At 33.5% G+C, this 20,589-nt stretch overlaps 1 protein-coding gene across 5 annotated transcripts in view; it reads left to right on the top strand.

Annotated features, from left to right (window-relative positions):
- Positions 1–354: 354 nt before the first annotated feature.
- The window catches only part of LOC110102523 (ATP-dependent DNA helicase SRS2-like protein At4g25120), a 90,390-nt gene continuing 70,155 nt past the window's right edge, over positions 355–20,589 (top strand). For 3 of the 5 annotated variants that reach the window (XM_028697428.1, XM_028697427.1, XM_028697426.1), the window contains exons 1-14: positions 355–747; positions 843–1,287; positions 1,371–1,412; positions 1,497–1,660; positions 9,639–9,831; positions 15,599–15,655; positions 15,789–15,894; positions 15,966–16,099; positions 16,256–16,330; positions 16,454–16,579; positions 16,681–16,812; positions 16,888–16,971; positions 19,332–19,445; positions 19,569–19,669. In XM_028697428.1, the coding sequence (XP_028553261.1) occupies positions 590–747; positions 843–1,287; positions 1,371–1,412; positions 1,497–1,660; positions 9,639–9,831; positions 15,599–15,655; positions 15,789–15,894; positions 15,966–16,099; positions 16,256–16,330; positions 16,454–16,579; positions 16,681–16,812; positions 16,888–16,971; positions 19,332–19,445; positions 19,569–19,669 (1,931 nt within the window). In that variant the 5' untranslated portion in view covers positions 355–589. Of the gene's footprint in view, positions 748–842; positions 1,288–1,366; positions 1,413–1,496; positions 1,661–9,638; positions 9,832–15,598; positions 15,656–15,788; positions 15,895–15,965; positions 16,100–16,255; positions 16,331–16,453; positions 16,580–16,680; positions 16,813–16,887; positions 16,972–19,331; positions 19,446–19,568; positions 19,670–20,589 lie in introns of those variants that run through there. The other 2 variants (XM_028697429.1, XM_028697430.1) reach the window with 2 other exon arrangements.

Genomic DNA, 20,589 nt, shown 5'->3' with positions numbered 1-20,589 from the left:
TAGTAAAGGAATATGTATCTAATAAATAATCATGTATGTATAAAAAACTTATAATTAGATAAATACTCTATATTTGATAATGTATTGTATATAAATAAAAAACTTACATGTAATAGGTCTCATATTTGCATGAAACTTGGGGTGTCTTGGTAATATATTTTAAGTTAGAATAAGATATTTTAAATTTTATAAACGGCCATAAGGTTTAATATTAAAAGAAATGTAATTTAAGAATATTACACTGTTTTTGTGATATTAATTACTTTTAGCTGATGTAATTTAATTTTGGAAAGTGCAGCAATATTTCTTTTTAATTAAAATATTTTCTTTCTATAGATAGATGGTAGGGCTGTGTTTTATTTGAATACGGCAACAGCAGAGCCACAACGGTTCGGGTGCCACAATTGCTTCGAGTTTCCTTGCTCTTCCGCACTCCCGCTCTTTGCTTGAAGTTTGCCGCCCACGCTCCTGCGATTGATCCCGATTCTCTCATGCCTCATTCGCCCTGTTCGTCTATGGTTTTCCTCATTCTCTATGCCCTTTCGGTGGACGGCCGCGTCTTCTAGGGTTTTGTATCTCCCTCGTTTTCATGCTTAACGAAAATGAACCGCCGCTGCCACGGGAGAGGGCGGCGGCGGTAATAACTGAGGAACAAAGAGTACGGATCACCAGCAACTTCCGCGCCGCCAAAGCTCTCCTAGCCCGGAAGAGGCCCCTTGACTCTACTTCTCCTGCTCGTTTCCCTAAGTTCGCTCCACCTCTTTTGCTTCTTTGCATTTCGTTTGCGTTTTCCTTCTGTATCCATGGCCTAAACCGCCGCACATATATCTCTGTCTTTTTAGATGCAGTGCAATGGATGGCTCAAACCTTCGCAGCTTTCCTGTCGTCAGAGTGCCGCTTTCAGATATCAACAATAGATTAGGGTTTCGAAACGGGTTTTCCACTCCCGTGAAGCCCTTGGGAATTTGCCCGTTTCAGCGCAAGGATACGACTCCGTCGTCGTCGAGCATTCTTGACGAGGAGCTGGATGACTCTTTTCTGGAGGAGGTAGATACTATCTGTGAGCAGCTGTCTTTTGTGAAGAAGGAGAAGCCAAACACGGAGAGGGAGGGAGATGTCGGTATGGAAGCAGAAGGGAATTCTAGTTTTAGTGAAGCTGTGAGATGCGATGAGATGACAAAGAAGTATCACGATTACTTTCAGTCGCTGAATGATGTTCAGAGGGAGGCAGCTTGCAGCAATATATCAGTGCCATTGATGATCGTAGCCGGGCCGGGAAGTGGAAAGGCGGGTTTCTGTATTTATCACTGTTTTAAATGCAATATTATTACATTACTGTTACTTATTCCGATTTCTTGGTTATTAGGCAGACATCAACCATGGTTGGGCGTGTGCTGACTCTTTTGAAGGAGGTATTATTTCTGATTCTGCTGCCGAACTTTATATTTTGGTGATTGGATGATCTCCCACATAAGTCTCATATTGTGCTTTCCCAGGGGATTTGTCCTGCTAATATACTGGCCATGACTTTCACAACTGCCGCTGCATCTGAGATGAGAGATAGGATTGGAACAGTCGTAGGAAAGGCAATTGCAAAGGAGCTTGCAATCAGTACATTTCATTCGTTCTGCTTACAACTATGCCGTTCACATGCTGAAATGTACTCATCCTGTGAGCTTGAAGTTTATTATCCCCTTAAAACACTTTCTTCTTTTAGGTTTGAACATCATCATAATTGTTACATTTGTGGCCATACCAACACAATAGCATTGATCCCACCACCAAAACTTTTTACTTAAGGAGAGCATTGACTTTGTGTCGGAAGAAGGATAGCAACAACAATATCCCTTGTGTTTCATGGCTTGGAATTGCGGTATTGGAGTCTCTTTTGAGTGGAATTGAATAGGATATGGGAATAATGGAGGTGGTAGATTTTTGTGATCTATGGGATAAAAATTGAGGAGTAGTGTGAAGGAAGATGCATGAGGGGGATGATAGCATGCCAAGTTAGTCAACCAAGAAGGATTGTGGTGGCTAGGATCAAGGAAGGAGGGAGGATTATGATTGGCTCATGGTATTGAGAATCATGATTTTGCTAGAAAAGTGGATGTGATCACAACCCTAACCACGATTCTCTATATCACTAAACTAAGAAATCTAAAACTAATTTTATTCATGATAAAAAACTAATATGATTCACGTATACTTTGGGGGTTAAAGGTGCTTTGTGTGAAGGGCATGTGAGTTAAGTTCAACTAAATGTTATGATTCATGGATAATAATGTTGTACATGGCCATCCAAACTCACAATCCTTTGAAAATTGTAGATTGGGAGACTTTTTGCATGTCTCATATTACTTTACTTGTTTCCATGTTGGTTGTTACTATAGGCCTACGTATGTCAGATGATTTCGTGAACCAAATAGTAGTTTATTCACTGGTTTTTTTAAGTCAATATCTTTTGATATTTAGAACTATACACCATCTAGTTGCATTCATCTTAGATTAGTATGATATATTTTTTATAGCATATTCAATTCTATTTATTAATGATATTTGCAACAATTACATTAGAACATGAAAACTTAGTACTGCCTATTGAGTAATAGAGCTAAGTGGTTGAAAATTTAGAGCAACATATGATAACTTCTAAGAAATGGTAGATATACTTATAAGAATTCTAAAATGATTATGTGTTGATTTGATATTTTGTCCCATTAAGTTGCTTCATGAATCTTAAATGAAACTCGTAGGGATTTTAGTGAAGAAACTTTTAGGGTTTCCTTGTAAATCTTCCAAGCACTCTAAAAATTCTAATTAACGAATAATCACTCTTAGGATTTAACCTGTACATGTATCAACCATGAGGCATTAAAAGAATTGGATATTATCTTATGTTTGGATTGAGATGCGACTCATTGACAAAGTAATATGGCTAGAGATTGTCTAGATATTAGAGTTAATTAATGTCACACTATTTTCGCCACTACAAGGGTAGCTTTCTCACTATTTTATTTTTCATATTTATGCTACTCATTCTTTTAGCTTTTTCTATTTTGTTGCTTTTTAAACATTTTTATAGTGAGACGTTACTTTTAAGAATTAGATATGCTAAGTTATTGCAGATGTGAAAAAGTTATTGTCCAACTTTTTCCAAAAATAAAAAAAGAAAATATTTATAATACCTAATGTATTTTTGAAATGCTTGTTTTTTCTCATAATAGCTCTAAAATCATCTTAATAAAAAGCTACCGTGACCCCAAATGGGCCTTAAAAGGGTGTTATTGCAACTTCAGATTTTTAGGGTTTCTTCATCCTATTTATAGATGAATATTTGGCAAGTTCACTAAGGTAATTATTTCTAAATTATATAAAAAAATCTCATAACATTTTCAAGCAACCCAAAAATTAGGATATGTTAGTCTTCCCACTTTCTCAGTTTTACATCACTAATTAATTCACGTGCGATAAAAACAAAAAATTTATACACATCCATAACTAACTTTTGTTCCATCAAATATAATCAAGTTAATTTAATTCTCATGCTTAATCAACTTATTAATACTAAAATACCTTAAAGTTAATTTTATATTGTACATCACAAATGAGCAAAAAGTGATTTAATGTTTTATGAGCTGTTTGGCTGCAAATATTATGAGTTTGAAGTAAAAGAAATGTGGAGGCTGCTTAATTAAAATAAGGAATATTTCATTCTTAACAGAAATATAATGTGATCTATTGAAAGTAATAAAATGATTGATTTTAAACCTTATGAAATTCCAATTGAACTAGATAAAAAATTGGACGTAAAGGAAGAATGAAAAGGTGCATACGTGAGAAAATATCAAAGATTAGTTGAAAAAATGATCTATCTCACATCCTTCAAGATTGACTCATGGAAAAACCAAACTAGTTTCATATTCAAGCTGTATATAAAATCCTTTGATACCTTAAATCAAGTTTTGGTAAAGGAATCCTCTATGCAAAGCATGATACTTTATAAATTGAAGGATATACTAATGGATATTGTTTAGAAGTAGATAGAATATCCATGATTGAATATGTATATTTTTGAGAGTAAATCTCATAATATGGTGGAGCAACAAACAACCTTCTATTTCAAGATTTAGCATTGAATCTTAATTTAGAGCCGTTGCCCAAGAACGTTGCAAGTTTTTGTGAATCAAATTATGTTGGAAGATTTAAAAAAACAAATGGGAATGACCGATGAATATATACTGTGACAATAAATTTGTCATCAATGTTGTTTGTAATCTCATATAGTATGATCCTATGCAATATATAGAGGTGGATAAATACTTCATAAAAGAGAATTTGGAAAGTGGATTGATCTGCATTCCATATGTACTAAGAGGAAATTAACTTGCAATCATTCTCCCTAAATGATTCTATAAAAGTACGTTCAAAAATATTGTAAGAAAACATTGAATGATAGATTTGTATCATTTTATTTGAAGGGAGTGTTGAAGGATCATAGGATCCACACATTAACCAATCTTGTTAGGGATCCTTGAGCCTGGATTGAGAGTTCTAATCATTGGATCGATGCCTTTAGATCGCAATTCATGTGTCTCTTTTTTCTATTGTAGCAGATAGTCCTTGAGATTTTTTACATTTTTAAAAAAAATAGTTTTGATTTATTTCCATTGTAAGCCTTTTGGGGAAATCTTTAAACACTTTCACACTTTGTACGACAAAGTGAAGCAATAAAGTTCAAATTAGTTTTTCTACTTTTTTGCACTAAACTATCCCTAATATGAGATAAGACTAAAAAGAGAACTAAAAAAAAAAGATAAAAGTTTACTCATAAACCAAGTCAATTGAAACTAGTTTTCTGACATTGAGTATCAATAATAAATGATTTTCTTTGTTCTGGGTGAGCTTTGAAGATCTTAATAGTTGTGCACAAAAACTTTGTAGAAGGTGTAATACAAAGGAATGCTTTTAAATACAATACTCCACGGATAATCGTTGGAGAAGTAGCCAATTCAAATCTCCATTTCTAGAGGCATAATAACGTTTATTTCAGCCATAGCTAACCACAAACAATCTAAAAAGGCGAGTGATAGAAACATTTACTTGTTTAGATTTGTTAAAGATAAAGTTGTGATGCTATCATGTTAGTTGGTTGAAATAGTGTAGTTGATGTCAAGGAGAAGAAATCCTAACTTTAGTGATAGGAAATATATGAGTCATGGTGAGGAGACCACATCAACATGCATTAGGAAGTTACTCACAAAGCAGGATTGTCAACTTTGAAGCAGTCTTCTTCAGTTGATAATTTGATAATAATATTATTCGAATAATAAAAAAAGAATAACCGATCCAGATGCATGTTGGTTCTTACGCTAACTTACGCTCTTTAATATTGTTCGAATAATAAAAAATTAAGTTTTCAATGTTGTGGTTGAAGCAACTTCTTATGCAATTTGCATAAAATAATAGAAAATTGAAAAAAAGAGACTTACGCTAACTTACATTCTTTGGCAATCGAGTGAACCCCGATTCGACCACCTATCCGACTGCCGCAAGCGAGCCCAAGTCGGTCTCCGTTCTGGCTATCGCGATCGAGCCCTGAGCTGATTTCTGCTTCGGCTTGTGTGAACGAATCCACATCCGGCTGACCTGCTGCCCTTGCTAGTAGCTTGCGATCTACCCGAAGCCGACCACCTCTCTCTCTTCTGCATTGTGCTACACATCCACCTGGCATCGACACCCCACTCGAATAGACCTTCCGGCCCGCCTCTTGTTCGTGTGTACTCAAAGCTGAACGAACAACCTATCCCATTCATCTGCTCTCGACTTTTCACGTGAACGAGACTTCTTGGTCTGTCCCACACATGTGCACCCAGGCGAACAATACCCATAGCCAGGCTTGTCTCCCTTTGCGAACAAAATCCATGCCCATGAACGATCTGGCTCTACCCGTTCGTCTTGCTCAATTGGCCCGCATGCGCCGCCTCTCTATTTCTTGAAATGTGAGTGTGGAAGAGGGACTTTCAACTTGATTAATAATAATAATAATAATAATAATAATACAACTTGGAGAGTCAAAGATCAATTCCTAGGTTGATTCTTCCCTCGAATCCCTTGATCGTTGATTTTAATCTGATCCAGCAGAATTGAAAGGGCAAATGCCCTCCGTAACCTCTCCTCGAGGGAGGGGTGCCGAAAGGCTACCAAAATTCTATAAAAACACTGAATTTTAAAATTTATCCTAACAATTACTGTGATCGTCAAATTGGAGGACTCAAAGATCAATTTCGGGGTTGATTAGTCCCCCGAAGCCCCAGACTATCGAATCCTATTTGGTGTGGCGGGTTTGAAAGGACAAGTGTCATCCCAACCTCCCCTCGTGGGGAGGGGGCATCGAGAGGTTGTCGAAATTATGCTTGGAGTTTATCAAACTTGCAATCTGAGAGCTTCAATTAATTTGAATTAACAATAAAAAATTTTAATTAATTAATTGATCAATTTTAAACAAAACAAAATTCAATTAAAATAAAATTAACTAAATAATCCATTTAAATTTAATTTAAAAATTCAATTTAACAATAAATTAAATTTCTAATTTAAAACTTTAAATTAACTAACCTAATTTAAAATCTAATTGAATAATTAATTTAAAATTTAATTTAATTTAATCACTAATTAAAATAAATTCAAAATTCTAATTAACTTAATCATTTAATTCAAAATTAATTCTTTTAATTATTTAAACATTTGATTAATCAATTTAACTAATTTAAGAAATCAAATTGAATCTTCTAATTAAATTTAATTAATTGAGTAATAAAATTAAAGATTTAATTACTTAATAAAATTTAAACTTAAAGTAATTTTAAAATATATTTAAAATCGATTAACGAGCTTAGCGGTTAATTTTAATTTAAACTTTAAATTAAACAAAATTAAAAAAAGTCAAATAAAAATACAAGTAGAAGAACTGCGAGGGGAGAGCCACTCAGGTGAAATTATTCATTTTTGATTCAAATAAATAAAACATAGAAAAATTAATGTTTGCACTATACATACCTAAGTATAGCACACACCAACTAATCAACAAACTTCCAAGGCTAAGGAAAACAAAAAACACACAGAAAGCTAAAAAAATCCCCATGTAAACAGAAGCAAGGCTCTTGGCAAGCTCCAGCTCCTAGAAAACCCTGCAATTGCAAGCTGTAGCTTATGCAAATCCTAGACACGAACACCTCCAAACAAGTAAACAAAAGTCGGTGCAGGGTAGTAAACAAAATTAGTACTATAAGTACAATAATAATATGGTAGGTAGAAACAAGCTGCAAAAACAAAGTGCTAAAAGAAAAAAAGTACTTTAGACAAAATTAGTGTTGAAACAAAGAAGTAAGCAAAGCTACTACTGTAAACAAAACACTAATATGGGTGTCAAGGTGGTGAAAAGCACAAAACTAAGTATCTACTACTACAAGCCCCGCTAAACTAAATCCCCGCTAAGCTAAGTTTAAATGACAACCACTAATAGAGGCTGTAAGTCATACTTTAATTAGGGTGTTAGGGAAAATTTTCCCAGAATAGATAGCACATCCCTGATAACCTGGGCTACTTCCAAAAAAAGCAGTAAGACCCGCTGTTAACCAGGCTATTTAGAGAAATTACCAAGCGAAACGTTGAAACTCTAAACACTAAACTAATGGGCCATCTCACTTATGGGGCTAAGTTGTAAGACCTACCGACCGACAACTTCTAATAGAGGTCGTAAGTCCGACTTTAGTTAACACGGAGCCGTAATACCTAATCTAAATCTAAACATATGGGCAAATCCCAAGCGGAGCCGCAAGTCTTAACCTAAACCCAACATCATAACATCTATCAACTTCAGTTTATTCGAGGTCCCTGAGATTAGGCAACTCATGACTGCTAATTAGATTCTCTTGACACTACAATCAATTATTGTTAATGTTGGTAGACTGAAACCCTACGATATTTCCGTGATGACGGAACCATGAGATCTTGATCGGGTCTACCTCCACCCCCATAACCAAAATTAAAACTATTGTATGTCTAAAACATTAATTCATTTTTAATATAGAGTTCTCTTCTACGAGCATTAGAAAGGGTAATTAACAACGAGGGCTCGCCCTCATGGGAAGTAAGGATCCAGGTCTAAACAAATCATGATACTATTGTCAGGGAAAATTTGGTTAACTACAATTTGCCTCAAGGAGAATGGAATCCTATGACTGCAATGCAGGATTCATTCGTGCGTATGCACCATTTTTCTTTGAGTGAGAACAAATATGGCGAGGGTCTAGAAGTCTAGTAGAATTCTCTAGTTAGATGCAAGATTGACATAAATGTAAGTATTTCCTTTGAGAACTTTCCCACTATAAAGATGGAGAAGGAAGTAACTAGCTCAAAAATCTCAAATTTAATAAAAATAAGAGCCACATTACTCTACAATATGGAGGGTTGTTTGTATGGAGGAGGGCCTAATCCTTGATGGAAAAGTAAGTGGTGCTAAATAGAGGAAGCCCAGTGTGATCTTGAATCCATCGTTCCACAGATTTAGCGAAGGACCGAGGAGCATTAATGACAATAGAAACAACATCCATATGTGCTTTGACAATAAGAGGAATCACAGGGTAAATGACATGCATTGAAACCAATGACAGAAATGGCAAGGCAGAACAACACAAGGAGGATTCCATAGTTGGAGAAGCTTGAGGAGCACGAGAAAGTTGAAGATGATTTTGAAAAATTGGTTATAAATGAAAACGAACCAAGTTGTGATAAGACTTTTGTTGATGATGCTTGATTAGGTGTTATGGCTTGTAATTAGTATTATTTAACAATGATAATACATTATCATCATTAGCTGTATCCTTGCTGGCTTATGAATCCATGTTTTCCTTATTACTCCATAAAGAACTTTCATATGATCCAAAATGAACATTTTATCAATTATTAGTGTATGAGATAGTGTTTGCAGGTTTCAGTTATTAAGATACATTTAAGAACCTATCTCTTCAATAAAATAGTTTAGCCCATCAAAATAAAAAAATTCTATTTTAGTTATCTAAGCATTTAAGTTGACACTTCTCTATGCAGATGGCCCATCATGTCAAAAGTCGTTATAGGTATCTGATTAACTTGATCCATCCTCTTTTTCTTTCTAGCAATGAGAAGGGGTTTTTCTATCTTTATACACAAATGAAACTTCTGTATACAGATGACCCATCCTCTGTAAGCTGAAACTTCTGTATACAGAAGTTGACAGATGACCCATTCTATCAAATGTTGTCAGAGGTATTGGTTAACTTGGTCCATCATTTTTATAAATGAGGGGTTTCCTTAGCTTTTCAGTATATAAAAGTGATGCTTACAATTCATAGATGGGAATGAAAATGGGTTATCAAATTCGGCAGTTTTCATTAGTATATCTCAGTAATAGTTACAAGTCTCATTTTAATTTTTTTTTGCCTTGCCCAGCTAGCTTGTTTAACCCATCCTCGTTTGGCATCTTATCATTCCACCAGCCGGGATTTTTAGAAGGATACATATCTCAACTAACAGTAGGAGTTCGTATTGAATTTAGCTCATTTCCTAGTTATTTTTTATAATACCTTTGTGCATTGCAGGCTGGGGCGCACAGCTGAATTTCTTATTTATGGACATGGACAACAGAGGCGAGCCATTATAGAAGCACTGCGACTGACAAACGGTGAAGAGAAGAAAGAGATAGAAATTGAAGCTTGTGAAGAACTTAATGGTTGTGATATTGCACGCTCTCTGAAAGCAAATTCAAAAAAATGGCTAAAATTTGTGATACAGGTACTACTATTGTATCCACCTTTTGTCTTTATGTGTACATATGGAGAACTAATTATTTGATGATGCACTAATTCACTGAACACTTTAATTTCTCTTGTTTTTTCTTTTGAAAGATTTATCTTGATCATCAAAAGAAATTTCACTATTGAGTTTTTATTTACTCGTGGACATGAAAGGTGGTTATAAGTTATTAAATATTGGTAAAAGTTAACAAAAGAAGTGGGATTGAGAGTTGAAAGATAAAATTATTGCGATGAATAAAATTAGTGACTGGGTGATTGCTATTATGGGCGTGGACATTATAAATATGGTTAGTGCTTTTGCTACTCATTGTATTGTTTAATAGTTTGAAAAATTAATTTATAGATGAGATAAAAATAACTACTACAACATATGCCCAAGGAAGAAATAATGTTTACTGAAGATAACCTAAATGGATATATAGACTCTAACAGGATGGGATATGAGGGGATTTATGATGGATATGCAATGTGGGATAGAAATGCTATGAAGTAAGTTTTATTTGATTTCATGATAACTTGTGATCTTGTAATAGAGGATTCATACTTTAAGAAACAAAAATAACATGTACGATTCAATTTGAATCCTTCTCACGTCTTTACTTAATAGATTACTGCCACCTTGCTATTTGACAATAACTGTCTTTGATGAGGACATCGTCAGCGATTTTGACACGTGTACCATCGGAGACGCCGGAGATCAACGACCTCGATCAGGAGTTTTATTTCGAGTCTTTTTATGTAATAATTTATTTTATTTCTTTCAGTTTTCCGTTTTTGCCCTTATGGGTACCTGGTCTCTATTGTAGCCCAAGGGGCATTTTAGTCTTTCGTTTCCTTTGTCATTTTGAGACCTATATATATGGTCATTTCTTATGTAATGAGGATGATTGCTAATGAAAATTTTGAAATTTTAGACTCTAGCAGGATGGGATATGAGGGGATTTATGATGGATATGCAATGTGGGATAGAAATGCAATGAAGTAAGTTTTATTTGATTTCATGATAAGTTGTGATCTTGTAATAGAGGATTCATACTTTAAGAAACAAAAATAACATGTACGATTCAATTTGAATCCTTCTCACGTCTTTACTTTATAGATTACTGCCACCTTGCTATTTGACAATAACTGTCTTGCTGTTTTTTAATTTTTTTTTGGAGGATTGAGCTTTTCATAACTTGATCTAATAGAGTGTCGTAAAAATTAGAATGCTACTATCCGACTTCTTTTGGAAAGAAAACAAATATACGTACACAACAAATTTTAAAGAATTTAGCTTTTTTTATAACAATTTTATAGCTACTTTTACAAACATCTACAACCATCTCAAATGAACCCTTAATTACTTATAAAGTGGAGACATCAATTCACAAATAAATTTTGTTTTATTTGGAAGGCGAAAAAAATCTTTTTGCAAATGTTGTAAGGGGATTTCATGGGAGTTGAACATCATAGATAGTAATTGTAGATGTATATATGAAAACTGCAAAGACATTCAAAAGAAATATTTTCCTATAATAAATTGTTGTAATTTAAAATATGAGAAATGGCTAAACTTTCAAGATTTGTTGTTAAAAGAGATAAATTGGAATTCTTTAGTTGAATCAAACTAAATGTGATATGTTTAGATTAGATGGCCAGTTCCATTAAGAAAATTTTGGTAGAAATTTTTGGAGAGAGTACAAATGAATCATACACTGATAGGGAGGCTTGGTGATGTGTGATGTGATAAAAAAGAATGGGTGACGAGCTAAGTTAAGTTTACTACTTTTTTATGTTTATACAATATATTTTGCACGAAGGAGAAAAAGAGGTTTATAGATTAGCAAATATAAAAAGATGTGAGCTCAATATTTTGATCAAGTAGATGCATTAGAAGTGTGCCGATATTATCTTAATACCAAACAAATGATGAAATATTACTTTGAGAAATTATTAAATAAGTTTTTAAAGTAAGTTATTTTAGAAAAGCATAATGGACAAAATAATAAGATATATTATTGATTGTTCTAATAAAGTGAAGTGGAGTTAGCTCTGAAGAAGATTTATATGGGTGAAGCTTTAGGTCCATGTGAGATAACTATTAATATTTGAAAAGTTTAATAAGATATTGCAATGGTTGGTTAACAAATATTTTTGATGGAATTTTGAAGACTAGTAGATCGCCAAATGATTGGGTGAATAAGCATATTGGTGTCAATATTTTGGAACAAATGAACTATTCAGGCTTGCACTACCTATGAAGGAATTGATTTTTTGAGTCATAGAATGAAGTTTTATGAGGGAGCGTAATGGAATATTGGCTTAGGAAAAATTGTAGAGAATCAATTTGCTTTTATGCCAGGAAAATTTCTTATGCAAACAAGTTTTTGTTAATATAATAAATGGAAAACTATAGTGAGTAAATAATGATCTTGTAATGGTTTTTTTGATGTCGAGATTGTTTATGATTGAGTACTACAATAATTGATTTAGTACATACTGAGGATGAAATATGTGTTGGAAGTTATTCATGATATTTATGATTGAACAATACTTATTTTTGAAGTAGTTGTGGCCTGGCTAAAGATTTTTTTAATTATAATAGGATTACATTAAGGATCAACATTGATTTTTTTTTTTTTGCATTGAGATGCATACGAGGGATATTCAAAAGATGTCTTGATGCATGTTTTTTGCATATGAAATAGTTCTAATTGTTGATTCTTTTGTTGAAATGAGCTGAAAGTTAAAACAACGAAGACAAGCGTATACTAGGTATTGGAGCATAGGTTACGACGTGATACTAATGTTTCTCAAAATCAATTTGGATTCATGCCGGGTAGGTCTACTATGGAAGCCATACATTTATTGAGAGGTTTGATAGAGAAGTATAAAGAGAAAAATGATGATCTTCATGTCATGTTTATTGATTTAGAGAAAGCTTATGATAAAGTTCCAAGAGAAGTGCTATGGAGAGTTTAAAAAAGAAAGGTATAAAAATGCTTATATTTAAGTCATTAGATATATGTATGCTGGAGCTGTTACTTGTGTTCAAACACAAGGTAGTTTGACCAAGTATTTTCCAATTTCAGTTGGATTACATCAAGGAATGGCCTTAAGCCCATTATCTTTTTTGCTTTAGTCAAGAATGTTCTTACGGGAGATTTGCAAGAGGATGCTCTCTGGTGTATGCTTTTTGCTGACGATATTCTTCTTTTTGATAAGACTAAAGAGGGAGTTGAAGGTAAACTTGAATTATGGAGGTCATCCTTAGAGTCTAAAGGTTTTTGTTTGAGTAGATCGAAAACTGAATACATGTAGTGTAATTTTAGTAGTAATAGATCTAGTGGGGGGTTTGTGACTTTGAGTGATCAAGTCATTGATAAGAGTACAAGTTTTAGATATATTGAGTCTATTGCTCAGAGTGATGATGAAATATACATGGATATTATTAGTAGAATTCATGTTGGATGGATGAAATGGAGGAATGCATCGGACTTGTTGTGTGAATGAAAAGTACCACTCAAACTTAAGGGAAAATTTTATAAGATAGTGGTTAGACCTGCAATGCTTTATGGTGCATAATGTTGGCCATTAAAAGAGAAGCATAATATTTAGTTAAGTGTTACAGAGATGAGGATGCTTAGGTGGATGAGTGGCTTTACTTTTAGAGTCAGGATACGAAATGAGCATATATGTGAAAATGTTGGAGTAGCTCCAGTGGCAAATAAGATTAGAGAGAGTCGCCTTAGATGGTTTGGTCACATAAAACGATATCTTTCTGATGACTCGGTTAGGAAAGTAGATGTATTAGATTTAACCTATGTTAAGAACGATAGAGGTAGACCTAAAAAGGCTTGGTTAGAAAATATTAGAAATGACATTTCTTTATTAGATCTAATTGAGAATTTGACTTTTAATTGGATTCAGTGGAGAAAAAAGATTCATGTAGCCGACTCCATGTAGTGGGATAAAAGCTTAATGATGTTGTTGTTGTTGGTTAAAATTAAGAAGTGCCCCAACAATATTATACAATAGATGAATCTCGTGAAATATTGAAGGTAAATGTTTTAAAGGTTTAATTAGAGTGATTATGTTGTATTTATAAGATTAGTTTATAAGAAAAAAGTCATTGAAAGCTAATTTGAGCGTAGGGGATGTTAAGTTGATGTGCAATAAAATTAGAGAGATAAATAATATTGAAGAAATGGTTAGATTGAAATCTTTTTACGATAAAGTAGGTAAAAGTGGACTTAGATGGTTTGTGTAAGCATGACGTTGATGAAAAATACACCAAAAATTTGTTTATGAAATTTTTGTTGGAGGGATTAAAGAGGCTGTTTAAACCTTAGGTAATATGTGTATGGGTTCAAAATAATTTTTGAAGAATAGGTTTAACTCCTTAGACATCTGCCAACAAAATGATTGAAAAATAAAAATCATAAAGCCTTTCCTAGATAGTTGGGATAAGGTTGATGATGATGATGATTATTGTCCCTTTCTTTTCATCAATTGGTTATCTTAATAAGTTGTCCTAAAGAGTAATTTTTGGTTTTTTTTGGATTTTCAAAAGCTTCGTACTATATTTGTGCTTGTCAATTTGGATTATTGACATGCAATATTGGCTTGGGAATTCAATGGCCTTGATTTCTTGTTGAGAGTACAATTAATTGTAGAAGGAAGTGAATTGAATAAATGGTGAGGAAGTGGGTTAAGAGAGAGAGAGGGATAGATGGTGGGATGGAAGTATAAAGAGGAGAATAAAAGTGAGAGAGAGGATCCAATAGAGAGAGAAAAGGAGAGAAAATTGTTGCAAGAGAAGGGAAAAATGGGATAGAGATTGCAATAGAGGGAGCTCGAAAGGTTTGAGGTTAGAAGACAGTGAATCGAGTATGGTAGAGAACAGAGGATTCGGTTAAGGAGTAAGATCTAGAGGGGATGGGTGCTCGTATAGGATAAAATATTAATCATTCAGACAATAATAATAAATTATAGGGTTATTTTTTTAATAAGAAAAGGCTTCTTAAACCAATTACCAAAATGATACTTTTTAAAATAAGCACTAAATAATTGAGATGCTAAACAATTTAAAGAAAGTACATGAAAGTAATCTAAACACATTAATTAAATGTTTCATAATTATTTCAACTAATAAAACCTAACAAGAGTCAATGGTATTGATGTTGATGTACATGCATCTTGATTGAAGGATTGCCATCAATTATACTAGGACTTTCTTATCTATGGATATTTATACTCATGAGACATCCATTCTTTTTAATTTTAATTACCGTAAGCCAAACTAATCATCCCTCGCATTTTTGCAGTGTTGCATTTTTTGTTTCTATTGTGCGCTAGTAACAAATAATATAGCTGTACAAGTGTCTGTAGGTTGGTTTTTCATGCATGTCAGTTAAGATTTGACTTGTCTACATTTCGTGCATGCATGAGCAGTATTCTATTATGCTGCAACAATTTGCTTAATTTTGATGCTCTTAAGATGAAGATGAACATGTTTGAAGCTTGTTAGATGCAAGTTGGCTGCCAGTTCCAAAGGAGTTTAAAAGTTATCTTCCCTTTCTGGCTGCATTGGGGTTCTACGTGGAGGAAGTTGTGATGGGTGAAAAGAGGAATTTATTCAAATGAATTTGAACAATGGGCTGTACATTTTGTGGCATCTGCCACGCCTCAATTTTTGATTCTTACATAGTCGTATTAGATGGTTTTGGCTATAACATAATAATTGGATTGCTGATTTTCAGGCTAAGACATCTGGAAAGACTCCTGAAGACTTGAAAAAGATGGGTCAAAGAAATGGAGTGAGTGTCTTTTGCTCTTATTCCTTTATGCCAGTCTTTCCATTTAATTTCTTGCATTTTATGCAAAACCATTACTATAAGTTACATTCTATTAGCCCTTTGTTTGATTTTTTTTTCCTTTATATCTGATTAGGCTGTGATTCTTGAGAAATACAATGACATACTTAGATCATGTAATGCATTGGATTACCATGACTTTATTAATTCCTCTGTAAAGCTGCTGTCTGATTTTCGTGAAGGTTTGTACAGAATTACTCATTCAATGCATTACTAGTCGTTTGTTTACTAATCTGTGCTTATTAACTTGCAGTTCGTAAAGAGTGTCAGGATACATGGAAGGCAATTGTAGTCGATGAATTTCAGGACACTAGTTCTATGCAGTATTTTCTTTTAAGGATTTTAGCATCCCATAACCATGTTACAATTGTTGGTGATGAAGATCAGGTTGACCTATTCCAATTTAATTTCATATGATTAATTTATTAGAGAGCTTATGGCTTTTTCTTCATACTAATGAGCTAAATAGTCTTGTCTTTGTTTTAATGTCTGTTTTAAATTGTTGGAGATTTAAAATAGTTTGAATGCTTTTTCTTATTCTAGTCTATATTCAGTTTCAATGGAGCTGATGTCAATGGATTTGATTCATTTCGTAGAGATTTTCCAACTCACAAAGAGGTTTGTAATCTGCTTCATAGACTTGGATGTCCGCCAACTTGTGCTTTACTAGAATCTGATAATGATTTTTGGCTATGCTATAGCTGGCATGAAAACTTAAAGATTTTTTGTTGATTATTGCAGATAAAGTTGATTAAAAATTACCGCTCTACACGTCGTATTGTTGAGGCTGCATGTTGTGTTATCCATCACAATGTCAAGCGAGGGCAGCATAAGCAAGTTGAAACCGATAATTCTATTGGCTCTTTAGTATCCTTGCTCCCTAGAATGGAATTGGAGATTTTTTTTTGTTTTTTATTAATCAAATATCTTGTTGATTATTTAATAATTGAATCCTTCACTAGGTTCAGATAACAATTAAGGAGTGTCATAATGAAGAAGCACAATGTTCGTTTGTTTTGGATAAAATATTAGAAATTACATCCGATGGTTCAACTTCTAAGAAGTCTTTGGGCAATATTGCAGTCCTATATCGCAGACAGGTGAAAGCTCAGAGTTATTGATAATCTGCCGAAAAATACTTTGCTAAACTTATTTTTAAACTTTGCACCATGTAGATCTCTGGTAGAGCATTCCAGATCTCCTTCCGGAGCAGAAAGATACCCTTTAATGTCCACGGTGTTGCTTTCTACAGGAAAAAGGTTTTTTATATCTTCTTTTTTTCATTTTGTTATTATGGATGTTCAAGCAAAATTGTGTGAAGTCATGGGAGTTCGCTGCAAGTCGCATCATTATCATAATGTTGAGTAAAGCATCTTTTCAAGTGTTACAAAATGCTGCATGAGTTTTTGTTGCAAAGGTCATCTCATTCATGCACGCATTAATTCATTGAATTTGGTGATATACATGGCAGGCATCTGTTTAGCTTAATTGGCTTGAAAAATTATGATTGCCTTATTTTATTGTTATTTGCCTAAACTGCATGTTCTATTTTGTTTTAAATCATATTGGTCTTGCCCTTTGGTTTCCTTATTTTATGGCTAAACCATTGTGCTAGAATTGCCTGATGGCTTTTCACAATGCTATAGTTTTAGACTTTTAGTTAATCGTTTATCATATAATCTCAGATCTATGTCTAGAATAAAGTTTAAATAGGTTGCTTTAGAAAATGCTTGTCTGGTTCCTCAAATACCTGAAAACATTTTTTTGCTCATGTGGGTTTGCTTTGCTTATCTTTTTATACACATCTTAAACTGATCTTTTTTGAACTTGTGCTTCCCTTATGGTTATGTTTTTGATGCGACCTAAGTTTCTAAAAATTTTATGGAGAACATTTAGGAAAGCAAATAGGGAATTCTTCCTTTCAATAACTCATAAACATCCACGAAATAAAACATAGACAAGAAACAAGTCTATTTAGAAAACTGCTACGAAATTCGAAGGGAAAAACAAATTAAAAAAAAGGTAAGATAAAGCTACCCTCAGAATAACCAACAAGTTGTCACCTCACCTGCAAAGCTTTTAAAATATAGGATAGGTGCTCAAAGAAAGATCTAACCCGGAATCCACCACTGAATCAATCTGGCACAAGTCCACCCTTCACTAGCAAATACCAAACCAAAACGTGGAAGCAAACACCTTAAAGTTCACAAGAGAAGAAGGATACAGTTGGATGGTTACCGTGGAAATAGAAGAAGAGGAAGAAGTCCAAGATGAAGTATAAGAGGAGAAGGGAATAGGAGACTAGCTCGCAAGCTAAAAACCCGCATATTTGTATGTAAACACTTCACCAAAAATCTCCCACAATCAGCAGAAAACAACCCCCATATATAGGGGAAAAAATAATCCAACAACCCCATAAATGTGCTGCCCTGAAGCAACCAATAAGAGCCAACATATCATAGGAAATAGCAAAAGGAGGGGAACAGATAGCATGGGGAACCAAACAACCATAAAAGTAACCAGAGAATCAAAATTTGCCTAGGAAACTAGCGTAAAACCAACAGCTGCCAAACTGTGAAAAGGGAGGGAAATAGACAACATGATAGGGGAAAACCGAAGCAACACACAACAAAGAAAACCGTGCAAGAGGGGGTAACAGACAACAACAGAAGCAACACACAACAACACAGAAATTGAAGGGACAAAGTGAAGGAAAGGGAAAGACATTTCTAAGAGCACCAACCTAGCAAGATCATTGGTTGTCTCCCATCATAGGGTAAATAAATAAAAAAAAAAAAACAATGCAAACATAAAAGATTACATAATTTTTTGACTGCATCAGTTTTATTGCTTATACTGCTTATACTGGACAGGATAATTCTTATAAATCGCAATTACTGTACAGGATAATTCTCATACATCTCAATTAGCTACAATGCTACATAGATGTTGTGAGATTTGGGTACTTTTCATTCTTATTTATTGCTGATTCGTTAAGGTCAAGCTACAATGCTACATAGATGTTGTGAGATTTGGGTACTTTTCATTCTTATTTATTGCTGATTCGTTCAGGTCTTGTAGTTGTTTTCCTGCATATTTTTTTTTTTAAAACTCTGCATTGCGGATTGCTACCCAAAATATATGCGTGTCAAAATAATCCGGAAGATGGTATCTGTACTAGTTTTTATATCTGAATCTATGAATTCCTAGCAGTTGGATAGCACAAGTAAAAGTTTTCAATTATTTTTTTATTCTTCACAGATGTAGATGCAGAATTTTGTGTCCTGTTCTTTAGATGTGGGCTCATTTTATAAATGAGATGTGATATCTTTGCTTCCTAAGTTTACCTTTTTCAGTGCACAACTTATAAATGAAATGTGATATCTTTCCTTTTATATTTTTGTATTACATTTGGGCCTAAATTTTTGTTTTTAATATAAGCCTAATTATTTTTTCTTCAAGCTACTTCCTGATTATTTTCTTTCTTCAATCTAATTGAACTTGTCAATTCTCTATAATGCTAGTTTATGTTTGTTAAATAGCATTAGCTACCCTTTTTATATTCTTGGATGCACCATGGTCACCGAGGAGAGTTGGTTGTTTTGCCTTTTTTTTACAGGTAATAAAGGCAGTTATTGCAATGCTTAAAACCACATTGCCAGGCTTTGATGATAATCCATTTCGCCAAGCTTTCAAGGCTCTTCTTCCTGGCAATAAAGAAGAAAGAAAAATGGTGACTTTTTGAGTTTTTTATGTTCTTTTAACCTATTTATATTAGTTCCTTTGTACCGTGATTCTCCCTTTTCATAACAAATTATTTGTCTACTGACTAATCACTTTGCATCACCACTTTCAGATGATTGATTATGTAGAAAAAATATCAACATTTAGAAAAACTACCTTTCGTTATGCGGCCATTGATGTATTTGGTGCAAAAATCTCTGGCACCTTCAAAAGGTCATCTCTCACAGTTATAGTTTTATATGTATGCTTTCCTCATTCTACCTGCAATAAATTCCCTACTAAAGTTTCAAACCCTTCATTTTTAGAAAGCAAGCACTTTTTATCTTTCAACATAGAAAGTAAGAAATCCTTTTGTTGGGATCATCCAATCGAGATGTATTCCACTGGTTACCATATTATTGGGGATGCACCTAAGTTGCAATTGGATGGTTTCCACAATTATTTATGAGAAAAAGGACCAAAATAGTCCTTGGTCTCTTTATGAAGGACTAAAATGGTTCCCAATTATATTCAAGGATCATTTTTGTTCCTTAGGCCTTTTAAAAGGAACCAAAATAGTCCCATGATTCCTCTTTAAGTAGTTGAGTGATCAAAATGATCCTTAATATAATTGGAGACCATTTTAGTCCTTTATAAAGAGTCAATGAACTATTTTGATTATTTTCTCATTATTTATGTTGAATGTTTTGCATCAGTTAGTTGTTTTGTCATATCTAAATTTAATTGAAAAATCCCATATCTAAATTTAATTGAAAAATCCCATATCTAAATTTAATTGAAAAATCCCATATCTAAATTTAATTGAAAAATCCCATATCTAAATTTAATTGAAAAATCCCATATCTAAATTTAATTGAAAAATCCCATATCTAAATTTAATTGAAAAATCCCATATCTAAATTTAATTGAAAAATCCCATATCTAAATTTAATTGAAAAATCCCAAAATATTCCCTTCACTATTTAGATATGGCCAATGTAGTTTCAGAGTATCACGTTGTTCAAATTTAATCCATCGATTATACAAAATGATTTCAATAATAATCACTATTTAATTTTAAAAATTCTGATAATTGGGAATTATATAAAGTGGCTCGTAAGGATTCTAAGAAAGCAATATGCGATGCAAAGACA

The sequence above is a fragment of the Dendrobium catenatum genome, unplaced genomic scaffold (assembly GCF_001605985.2).
Source record: "Dendrobium catenatum unplaced genomic scaffold, ASM160598v2 fragScaff_scaffold_932, whole genome shotgun sequence".
Lineage (NCBI taxonomy): Eukaryota > Viridiplantae > Streptophyta > Magnoliopsida > Asparagales > Orchidaceae > Dendrobium > Dendrobium catenatum.
Note: the sequence above shows the minus strand (reverse complement) of the source record. Positions and strands in the feature narration are given on the sequence as shown.